This window comes from Dendrobium catenatum, unplaced genomic scaffold, assembly GCF_001605985.2.
Source record: "Dendrobium catenatum unplaced genomic scaffold, ASM160598v2 fragScaff_scaffold_1481, whole genome shotgun sequence".
Classification (NCBI taxonomy): Eukaryota; Viridiplantae; Streptophyta; class Magnoliopsida; order Asparagales; family Orchidaceae; genus Dendrobium; species Dendrobium catenatum.
Genome location: NW_021319943.1, coordinates 728,506 through 740,143, shown reverse-complemented (window position 1 = coordinate 740,143; position 11,638 = coordinate 728,506). Strand labels below are relative to the sequence as shown.

The window sequence follows — 11,638 nt, the reverse complement described above, 5'->3', positions numbered from 1 at the left end:
AAAGTTGCCGGAGAAGATCGGAGATTTGTTCTTCCTCTCGAATCGAAGAACATTGTATCTTGCTTTTGCTTTGATCATCTACTAGTGGAATATAAGTCCATTGAACGTTTTTCTCTCAGTTTTCCTACGATTTTCTACTGTTTTCATACGTTTTGGGCTGATTTCCTGTAGAAAACAGCAACTTTCTTGTTGTTTTCTCCACGTGGAGCGATAGGAATACTTGGATCTAAGTATTTCCTATCATTGCCCAAAGGATTCTTCACCATTGATAACTTAAGCTTCGTAAGTTTAGTTTAGAGTGAAGAGGTTTAACCAGGAACTTGTAATCTTATTCATGATCTCATGAAAGGCTCGTTGAATATGACCGTATAATCTCTTTGGCTCTTCGCTCTCTGTTTGATTAAAAAGACGTGGAGCGATAGGAATACTTGGATCTAAGTATTTCCTATCATTGCCCAAAGGATTCTTCACCATTGATAACTTAAGCTTCGTAAGTTTAGTTTAGAGTGAAGAGGTTTAACCAGGAACTTGTAATCTTATTCATGATCTCATGAAAGGCTCGTTGAATATGACCGTATAATCTCTTTGGCTCTTCGCTCTCTGTTTGATTAAAAAGAGAAACTTTCTTACAGATGGTGATGACCAAGATGTAACCAAGATATATGCGGTCATGATGTCTTCTGACATTTGGAGAATTTCATGGATCATATGAGGGTTTATTGAACTAGAAACAACTTTTCTTCTTCACGTTCTTGCAATTCAAACATGTTTTCTATTTTTTTTTTCTTTTGCAAACAAACAAACAAGAAAAGATACCCAATCATGAATTTGTTTAACGCATAAACAAGAGCAAGACAAAATAAAAAATAAAAAATAGAAATCAAAACATGTCATCATTAATTTTTTAAGCCATATTTGCCTTATTACACAGATGTTTTTATTAAATTATTATGCAAACGAACCTGCTGTTCCAGTAATAAATGAATATCCACAGACTAAAACAACACAATGGTGAACTGAAGGGTGGAGCAAAAGCATCATCTGCTGGAAGACCATGGTCTCTTGCATGCATAATACGCGGATTCAAAGATCGCAGTGAAGGTAATTGACCATGCTTCCTTTCTTTATTTCTTATCTGTATGAAACTGAGCAGGGTATTTACTTGTATATTTTATTTTAATTCAGCGGGAGATTTTCAATAGAAAACAAAGTCATTTTCTTTCAATTGAGAACCAAACAATGAAATTTAGTTCTCGATGGTAACAAAACATCAAAGTTTTTCGAAGTTTGCACCATATAAGTATGTAAAGTCATGTGGATATGACAAAAGAGTGCTTATTCTGATGACAGTAAAGCTTGGTTTGGAACGGCTTTCTTTCTGCTTCTTACAATAGTTTTTTAGTATACAAATTAAAAGTTGTGTAATAGAAAGCTATTTTAAGAAGCAGTTAAAAAGCTGTCCCAAATGAAGTCTAGATGGAAGAAGTAACGTTAGCAAGGACACCTTGACAACGATATACACAAAGAACTTCTCTTGATGCTTGGATGGAAAGTAGAACAGAAAACGTTAGGTGACAAAGGATTTTTTTTTAAAAAAGTCGTAATAACTGATAAGGCTTAAAATTAAAGAGATGGATTTTAGAGAATTTGTCCAAGCGTTAGAGCTGTTGATAAGCCACTTCACCTATCACCATATGCAAGCAGCTTGCTCTCTATTTTCTCAGATAATTCCTCAACCTTGTACATGGCTATGCCCTACCATTCCACTAAAATAAATTATTACAAGCTCTGCTCTCATGCTGTACAGCAGAATTGTCTGCTTCCTTCTTCTCTCTACTTATACCAGCTACTGTAACTAATACATATGAGAAATTAATGCAAAGGCCACATTCCATGGCTGTTTCTATCTTCAGTATACTTCACTAGTTAATGTAGTCTATCATGATATCAGAATAGTAAAAGCCCAACGGCTACCCTGCTATTCATCTTCTTCGATGGTTGACTCTTATAATACCTCGAAAACGACACCAACCACTCAACAACTCACTGCTACCGTCATGCCAGACATCGCTATACCCCCTCTTTGAAATTGCTGATGTCAAACATCAAGAACATTGTCCATGTCCAGCTGAGTATCGATAACTATTCAATCTGAGGTTCACAAGTCCTAAAAATTTCCTCAGCTAACAACTTTGATGGTTTTATTACTGGCACCTCTGAATGCCCTCCCAAACTCACCCTCTCCCCAACCAACCAACTTCAACCGAACTCGCTATACCATTCCTATCAACTACAAGATCAAAACATATCCTCAGCCCAATGCTCCACTATCTCCACCTCCATCCTCTCACACATACTCATTCTTACATCCTGCAACGCCATTTGGACAGCATCATAGAAGAGACTACAGCCAATCAATATATCTCGTGTAAGAATGAGCTACACAACATCACTGTGAAGGATCTCACCATGACCTAATACTTATCCAACATCAAAAACCTTGGCGACAACATCACCATTGCAGGTTCTGACATTGACCCAGAGAACGTTATATTATAAGAATCAGAGAATTCATCAGAAGTAGGGAAGGTAAAACGCAAGTTGCTTACTAATCTGGTGCTGTTGGGTTGCAAGTACGCATACAGTAAATACAAGTTTAACTCTAATATATTTTTTTCAACTCATTTGTGCACCCATCGAGCCTTTGCATCTTGCAGAATAGAGAGAAATGAACTTTCATGGTTGGGTTATTAGACAATTTGTCATATTTCTGATCACTCTCTTTTTGTTTAGAATCGTTTGGTTAATTAAATAATTTTATTTCGTCTGCAATTTGGAAGGGCAATTTTGTAATGGGCAACTTAAAATAATAATTTTTATTTAAACACTTTATTAAATTAATAATATGTTAATTATTTTAGTCTTTTTTAATTTACAAAAAGTATTTATCAATACCAATTTAATTTATTAATTCTAATTAAATTATAATTAATAGAACATAATATTTTTATCAATTATTAGTTAATAATTTATAAATATTATTAAATATAAGAATTTCTATTTAATTTAATTAAACTATCAATAATACTGGTTTATTTAATTTATTATTATTATTATTAATTATTAAAAAAATTAATTCGAAAATTATAACAATTATAAAAACGGCGGCTTGGCCTGCAATTCGAAACCCGGGTCTCTCCTTTCCCGAAACCCTCGGCGAAAAAAGAAGCGCGAAAGTCTCGACTGGATTTTCCTCCCATTGCCGAGCCCTCCGAAATCCTGAAAAAGAAGCAAGGAAGTCGCGACGCCAGCTTGCAGAAGAAGGCATCGACGGGCACTTTTCCTGTTCGTAATCCGCCGCTGCCATACAGCAACTAGCCCTCCTTTGATCGCCCCAAAAATGGAGGCAATCGCCGAACTAGCTCCGGTGAATCAACCATCGAGCGATGCGGAAGAAACTGGCGAGCCAGGATCTGATGCTGGTGTGCTGACCCCTTCATTTCCGACGGGGAGGGTGAAGAGGATCATTAAGATGGACGAAGACATCAAGAAAGTGAGCTCCGAGGCTCTGTTTTTGATTTCCCTCTCAACCGAGCTCTTTATAGAATTCATGGCCGAAAAAGCTGGGAATGCTGCTGCCCGCAAGCGGCGGAAGACCGTCAAGCTTGAGGATCTGCGAACTGCCATCACCGGCCACTCCCCAACTGCTGACTTCCTCCTTGACTGCCTTCCTGAGACATCAAAGCCACCGCCTATTCTGGCTGGTAAAAAGAACGAATCGGAGAAGCCGCTTCCTCCTGGTGCGCGCCGGATCGATGAATTCTTCTCCAAGTCGGCGGAGATAGTGCAGCAGAGCCGCTGATTTCTGTATTCGTCTTTGGTCCTCTTGTGGTTCATAAGGTGGTATGTTGATCAAGCATTTTAATTCTAAGTAAAATCATGTAGCCCCATGTGGCCCTTTAAAGATTTGTCTCCTGCTACTGTTGATCTATCTTCTATCTTCTGTAATGAGGAAGAGCTCGATTTTCTTATGCATGGCATATCATTAGCAGTATACCTATATTTCTTGAACGCTAAAACCATTGCAGATTGTCTATATTTTCTTAAAAGTGCACTTGAAGAATTTTTGGTGGAGGTCATTTGTTTTTGCTAAAAAAGAAGTACATCCTTGCGTCAACTTCTCAGTCAGGCAGATGTATGGGCTTGCTCAGGCTTCCTTGTCTTTTTTTTTTTTTGCGGGAAAGAGATGCAAGCGATAAAGATTAAAGAAGAAATTGGTGGAGCACCAAGCACGAAACATATTAACATAATGGTAAAGTGAACTGTTCATCAGTGGACTGGGGCACTAAGGGCATCTCCAACCGAACGCGAAACGAGCGTTTGGCGTCATTCCTTCGCTCCAGCCGAACGCAAAAAAATCCTCCATTTGCTTGCGGGTGAACAGTGCAACGCCAATATTGGCGTTGCACTGTTCACCCACGCCATTTTTCTCTGTCAACCGGAAAAATGCGGGAAAGGAGAAGGTTCGTTACCTTGGCGCATAAGCAAAAAAATGGCGTTGGATTGGAGCAGCACCACGCCATTTTTGCTTTTTGCGGTATTTTGGCGTGAAAAATAGAGTTCTCGGTTGGAGATGAACTAAGATCATCTCCAATCATATTCAAACTCCAAATCTTGCTACCAAAATTTGGTAGGTGAACAGCGCGGCGCCAATATTGACATCAGATTGTTCACTTATGCCAAAAACCCTCGCTTGCGAATTTGCCGAAGAAGAGCTGGAAGAGAAAAGCTTGCGAAAGAGGAGAAAGATGATTACTTTCACAGAAAACACGCGAAAGAGGAGAAAAATAAAATTCGATTGGAGATAAATTATGTCATTTTGAAATTTTACTGTATTTTAAAACGTAAAATGATTTTTTTTTGTTAGAGATGCCCTAACTGGTCTACAATCGAAGGCAACAACAAAAATATTTACGAAATGCCTCAGAATCCTTACAAAACCTGAATGGCCATACAATCATTGCAATTCGGTAGGACAAATATCAGCCCAAAGCAATCATATGCAGTATGACCTTTTATTGTTTTTTATTCAGTTCAGTGTTGAAGTTCAAAGAATAATCATAGCTTGATATAAAAAATTATTCTAATATTATGAAATCCATAGACCAAAATTTCTTTTGGATGTCCTGATCAATTTTTTTCTTATATCAGGAACATATTATTTTTCTTGATACATCTGCATATGTGAAATACCTGAAACTTGAATATCTTTCCTAACACTATTTGAAGTAATCACTAGAAGAAAAACCTGTGGCAACATAGAGCTACAACTCATTGATCTTCTGTTTTATATTTTCTTGTATATATGCTTAATTATATTGTGTGGAGTCCAGATGGGAAGTACCGTCCGGACATATGTGTACACACTCACAATGTGTATTGAATTTTTGTACACACTGTGCGTAAATAATGTGTACACTCACAATCCGGACAGTTTTTTCCGTTCGGACTCCGCACCGAATAATTTCTCCAACCAAAGGAGTGTTACTATAAAGTATAAACTTGATTCGTTATTTCAGCTACTTTCTTTTCTTGTAGTAGCCTGCAAGTTTGAAACGAAATGGAAGAGTCTTTCTCGGAAAACTTGTAGGAAAAAGAACAAGGATTGCCCTTCCAGAAATTTGCTCTTGCAGCACCGGGAAGCAGCTTTGATCCAAGCAAAATCATCATTTGATTGCGACTATTTGCATATTGAATGGCGAATGAAACCCTAACTTACATGCAAGGTGGTACGCTTATTTTATGAGTGATGAATCACTCAAATAAATACACATTTAAATTTGGATTTTTTTTTTTTGTTATTGTGATTGGGGGATATAAGTATTATTCTTTGTGATTGGAATCGTTGGACATTGTGAGTAAACTGAAGCTTGTGAATAATGGGATGTAATTAATTACGCGTGTAAAATGTATTTCTGTTGATATTGCAGGCAATCGAAGGAGTCTTGAACCATTCAATATGTATATTATTATTGTTTACATTACTGCTGTTGTTGATAGTTGCAGCATCCAGTTCTTATTCTTTACCTTCATTAGGCCTCTGGCTCTAATTGTGGACCAAAAGAAAGCTCCGGATTACCATCTTTTGAGTTATCGTCTCACATAATGAAACTTTTATTGACTTCATCAGAATCTCCTCTCAAAATGATCTTTGTATTTTGGTTTTAGATCCATTGTTGGGGTTTGCTTATATAGCATACCATTGCTATTGAAGGATGTGGCTTGGTTAGCCATGTCATTGAAGGTTTCTCCTGTGATGTCAATATGATAACTTTCTACTATCTTTTCATAAATGAAATGCATTAGATTTCTCATTGAACACCCAGTGCTTTGATGTCAATCATGTATGCATTAATGAATTGAAGAAATGCAATATGGTTTTTTATTTTTAGAGCTAGAAATACACAAATTTCATGAATAAGAGAATTAGATAAATAACACAAATGAGGAATTTTTATGCTTTCTTAAATGCTCTTTTCTAGCTCTCTAGCTTCAGAAGTTTTATTTGGTCCGGTCGACCGAATGAGAGAAACATTCGGTCGCAGGCAAAATCCCACTGTACCGAGGTGTACCGAGTTTTTCGAAAAAAACTCGGTACACCTCGGTATAGCGGGATTTTGCCTGCGATCGGATGTTTCTCTGCTTCCGGTCGGAGGACGTAATAATTGTTTCTAGCTTCATAGTGTCTTTTTATTCCTTGATTCTTGGATTTCTTATAGGCTATGGGATTAATTCTCTATATAAGATGCAAATTAATCAAAGGATAGCAGTTGAATCAAAGAGATTCATGTTAAAAGACTAACATTTTGTCTCCTTCGACCCTCCTTTATATATGTTTAGGTATGTCAATCATAATAAACAAGTATTTGTATTTACATGACATTTAATATGGTGGCATAAATGCTATATGTATTGATGACTATTTTGGGGCAATTAGGAGTTAATGTTGGATTCAAAATTGAAATTATGGATTATTGAAAGCATTTTAGCATCATTACTATGTTATCGTTGGTCTTCTTGGCTTCAAGTTATTCATAGCATGTATAACAACCTGAAAATAAAAATTATTTTAAAATGAAATATTTAAATTTATTTTTAAATTAGAGCTACGACGTTGAGATTGTGAACGCTAAGTCATTGGCCTTTGAGTGTAGCGACATCAGAAAATGCCGTCGTGGCATTGAAGCATTTGTTTATATTGAAATTCATTTTGAAAAATTTGCGACACTTCAGACAACAATCTTCCATTCAGCGACCCAACTCTATATCACAAAATCATTGGCTCTTTTCAATATTTAAATATAACCCAACCTGATATAGCTTACACTACCAACCTTATTTGCCAGTCAATGCATATCCCCCTCAATCGGCATTATTAGAAACTGAAACATCTCCTACAATACATCAAAGGCACAACCCATCTAGACCTTCCAATTACTAAAAGCGACCTCACCCTATACTCCTACTTTGGCTCATATGGGGCCTCTGATCCAATCGACCACAAATCTACAACCGAGTTCTACTCCTACGTTGGAAACACAATTATCTCATGGTGTGTCAAGAAGCATCCTACAGTAGCTAAATTTTCTATAGAGGTTGAATATTGAGCACTAGCTTCCATTGCCTCCAACATTTGTTTGGATGCATCGATTGCTCACTGATTTCAACATCCACACTTCTACGGCAACCACAATATACTTTGACAACATTTTAGCGATCTCATTGGCCAACAATCCTGTCTTCCATGCCCGCACCACAATATACTTTGACTACCTTTTCTTCCAATATCGCATACGCTCCAACGAAGTTACAATTCATCACCCCTATGCTCATTTCGTGTGGCTTGGCTGGGGAGGAAAATAAAGAGAGGAAGCGAGGAGGGAGAGGAGAGAGCAGAAGAGAGAGTAAGTACTCTTGAGCTTTTCTGTCTATTTCTTCTATTATAAAATTGTTGTGATCATTGTAAGTAATTATCCTCTTATTGTTATTTTTTGATAATTTTGATTTCTACGAATTTTATCTCTCATAAATCTGTTAAAAATATATTTTCTCCTAATTCTAAAACTTTGACCAAGTAACTTTTGATATGTTATATATTTGATTATTTTGAAAAATATGATATGATTTTATTACATTTTTATCTGTTGAAAATATGTATATGAATATTTCTGTGAAATTAGTAGGGAAAATGTATAATTAAAAATGAGTTAAAAGTAATATACTATGATTTGATATGAAAATACTAAAATGTGAAATGAACGTAAATGATTAATGTGAATGAATATGAGCATGTGATTTGGAGAGTGATATCAAAAACATATATCAGTCGAAAGATGGAAACTAAGTGTCATACATGGCAATGCTACGCTATGGATTCACCCTTTGAATCCTATAGGGGACAAAGTGCTACGTGACGGGAGACGCCACTTGAATTTGTAAGGGCCATCCTTAGAATCATATATATATCTCATTGATGATTCTAATACTGATTAATGATTATTAATGGGAGTTATAAGAAGCTGGAGACTGATTGAGAGTTATAAGGAGTCAAAATAACTGTAACTAATTCACTAAAGGGGATTTATAAGAAGTATATTGATTGAGATTCATAAGGGGTGACTGATCGGGAGTCATAAGTGTAACAGCTCAAACTCTTAACTTTCAATGTACTGTCCTCTTTGGCCAAAGGGTCTAGCAGATTTTTCCTATTGGTGTAACTTCCGAGGAGGTCATCCATCATAGGAGTTTCTTAATGAAATTCTGACCATTACACCAAAAGATGTCTTAATGTTTTACAATTTAACTTCTTTTACTTAAGGGATTTCATAATCTCCCTCATGTAAGTAACTGTTATCTTCGTCAGCATCTTTATCTAATAATCATCCACAAGACAGATATGATTCTAGAGGTGGCCACTGCAAGTTCAAGTGATGACTCCCACAATGTAGCACTTTGTCCTGTATAGGGTTCAATAGGTGGCTTCTATGGCGTATAACTTTGTCTTGTATGACACTAAGTTTTCATCTAGTATATTGCTCTGATACCATTTGTAACAATCCAAATTTTTAGCTATCAAGATATTGTCCGTTTTGGCCTAAGGTCCTCACGGTTTTGTCATGTTATTGTAACTTCCCAAAAGGTCACTCATCCCAAATTTTTAGCTATCAAGATATTGTCCGTTATGACACTAAGTTTTCATCTAGCATGCTTAACTACGGAGTCTCTTAATGAAATTTCAACCATAATAATAAAAGGTGCCTTGATGTTTAAGAGTTTAGCTTCTTTTACTTAAGGGGTTGGATTTCAATAATTTTGTATTTTTGATATTTTTTTGATCAAAATTATATTTTTGTTACAAAAAAATGAGGATAATTTTATGTTAGTTAAACTTTCACAGTGTAACTTTATATATTTATATAATTAACTTGAGATTATGAATTTTTTGAGTATTTATTTGAGATTTTTGCCGAGCGAATTTAAAATAAAATGATTTTTGCATATTCAAAAATTTATTTTGTGACTTAAAAATAATGCTTTAGTTCAATTAAATCTTCATAATGTTATTTTATATAACTCTGATAACTGGGGTATAACAATAAGGGTAAGAGCAAGATACACTCATTTGAGCATTTGATATAATATTGATTATTGTTACCGTTTACTGTTATTTAATACAAAGATTGATACTACTGTATAACTGTATAATTGATAGAATGACGAGAATAATTGAAGAATATGACTTAATGAAATTGATCGATTGATAAAGACAATGATTGATTGACCGACATAACGAGATGTGATGTGTAATAGAAGTTATCAACTGAAATAGGTGACTGATACATATAACATATGTTGATATATTGACTTCTTTATATGATTTACAACGTATTGTTTCTCTTTTGCATTGCATTAATTTAAGTAGTAAGATTTTAGTTTTTTATGGACATTTTATGATCATTACGTGATTTTATTTGATTTCAAGTAAAGATAAGGGCCTTGCAGCATGAGACTTGACAATAATGTGTTTTACTTTTATTTTAAGTTTTCTAGTTATATGTATTCTTTTATAGTTAGTGTGACTATTGCATATATTATTTAAAACTCGAGATTTTATTGTAGAATGTAAATATTGATTATAAAAAATATAATGATATTTTTTATGGTACTATTTATTTTCTTTGATGCAATTAATCAGTTATACATGTCAAATTGATCCGGTTATTAATTTAAAGGAAAAAAAATGAAAATAAATGAAAAAAAAAATCTTCCACTTTAGATCTTGAGGTTTGACAACATTGGTGCCTTTTAAAATCTCTCTCAACACTTTGGCTTTTGGACTCTTCTTGGCCCATGACTATTGAGCATCATCTTGACTCATCTTGGCCTCAATTTCTAATAGCAACAACATGTAGGATTCTCTTGAGAGTCCATATTTTCCAAATTTTTTCTACTTCCCCTATGCCATTAAGTTATTGATCTCCTAATCATTGGCGTATTCTGTTACCCTTTAGAGATAGAATATGAAATTAACATATACGTGAAAATGTTGGAGTAGCTCAATGACATATACGATTAGAGAGATTCGCTTTAATTGATTTGATCATATAAAATATCGGCCTTCTGGTTACTCGGTTAGAAATGCAGATGTATTATAATTGACCTATGTTAAGAGAGGTAGATGTAGACCTAAAAAGACTTGGTTAGAAAATATTAAAGTGATATTTTTTATTAGATTTAAATGAAAAATTGACTTTTAATCAAACACAATGGAAAAAAAAGATTCATGTATTAGAATTGGCCTATGTTATGAGAGGAAATTTTCCGTAACATTCAATCAGTGATGATAGTGATGGAGATTTTTTGCACACGCTGAATAATATTAGCTTAAGAAGAATATATCAATTGAATATGACTATGACACATGAGAAAAAAAAATTATCTTTTATTATTTTTAAATAGTTATAAAATTAATTTTTGGGAGCATAATTAAAATTATTGAAAACGACTTTCTCTCGTCAAATAATGAAATGCCATTTTTCATCCATTTTTTTAGCAAATCAAAATTAGATTTTTTTTTTTAGCAAATTTCTACTAAAATTACACAACTCAAACTGTTGTATTATTTTATATATTTTTTGAAATTACTTCAGATTCATTATTTGTGAAAGTTCAATAAACACTTCTCAGGGTATTTCCAACCGAACGTCAAACGAATGTATGCCGTCCGTCTGTCGTTCTAACCGAATGTAAAAATTTCCGCCATTTACTTGCAGGTGAACAGTGCGACTGTTCACCCACGCCATTTTACTCTCTCAACCGGTAAAACGAGCGAAAGGGAGAAGATCGTTAACTTCAGAAAAACATCTAAAATGACGTTCGATTGGAACAGCACCACATCATTTTGGAATTCTGCTTTATTTTACCGTAAATTTTGGAGTTCTCCGTTGGAGATGCCCTTATGCTTGCGAGTGGTATATTGTTTTTTTTTTTTTTTAATTTTTTGAAGATGCGAGTCGTATATTGAGAAATTATAAATTTTAATGAATTTTTTGTCCAATAAGGAAGCGCTAGCGGATAA

The 11,638-nt window shown here is 34.7% G+C and overlaps 1 protein-coding gene across 6 annotated transcripts in view; it reads left to right on the top strand.

The window, feature by feature from the left end:
- The window catches only part of LOC110097691 (transcriptional activator HAP5-like), a 13,346-nt gene extending 7,302 nt beyond the window's left edge, over positions 1–6,044 (top strand). Inside the window, exons 2-3 of one of the 6 annotated variants that reach the window (XM_020824213.2) lie at positions 995–1,101; positions 5,602–6,044. In XM_020824213.2, the coding sequence (XP_020679872.1) occupies positions 995–1,101; positions 5,602–5,774 (280 nt within the window). In that variant the 3' untranslated portion in view covers positions 5,775–6,044. Of the gene's footprint in view, positions 1–994; positions 1,102–3,095; positions 3,904–5,579 lie in introns of those variants that run through there. The other 5 variants (XM_020824212.2, XM_020824222.2, XM_020824217.2 and 2 more) reach the window with 5 other exon arrangements.
- The last annotated feature ends 5,594 nt before the right edge of the window (positions 6,045–11,638 follow it).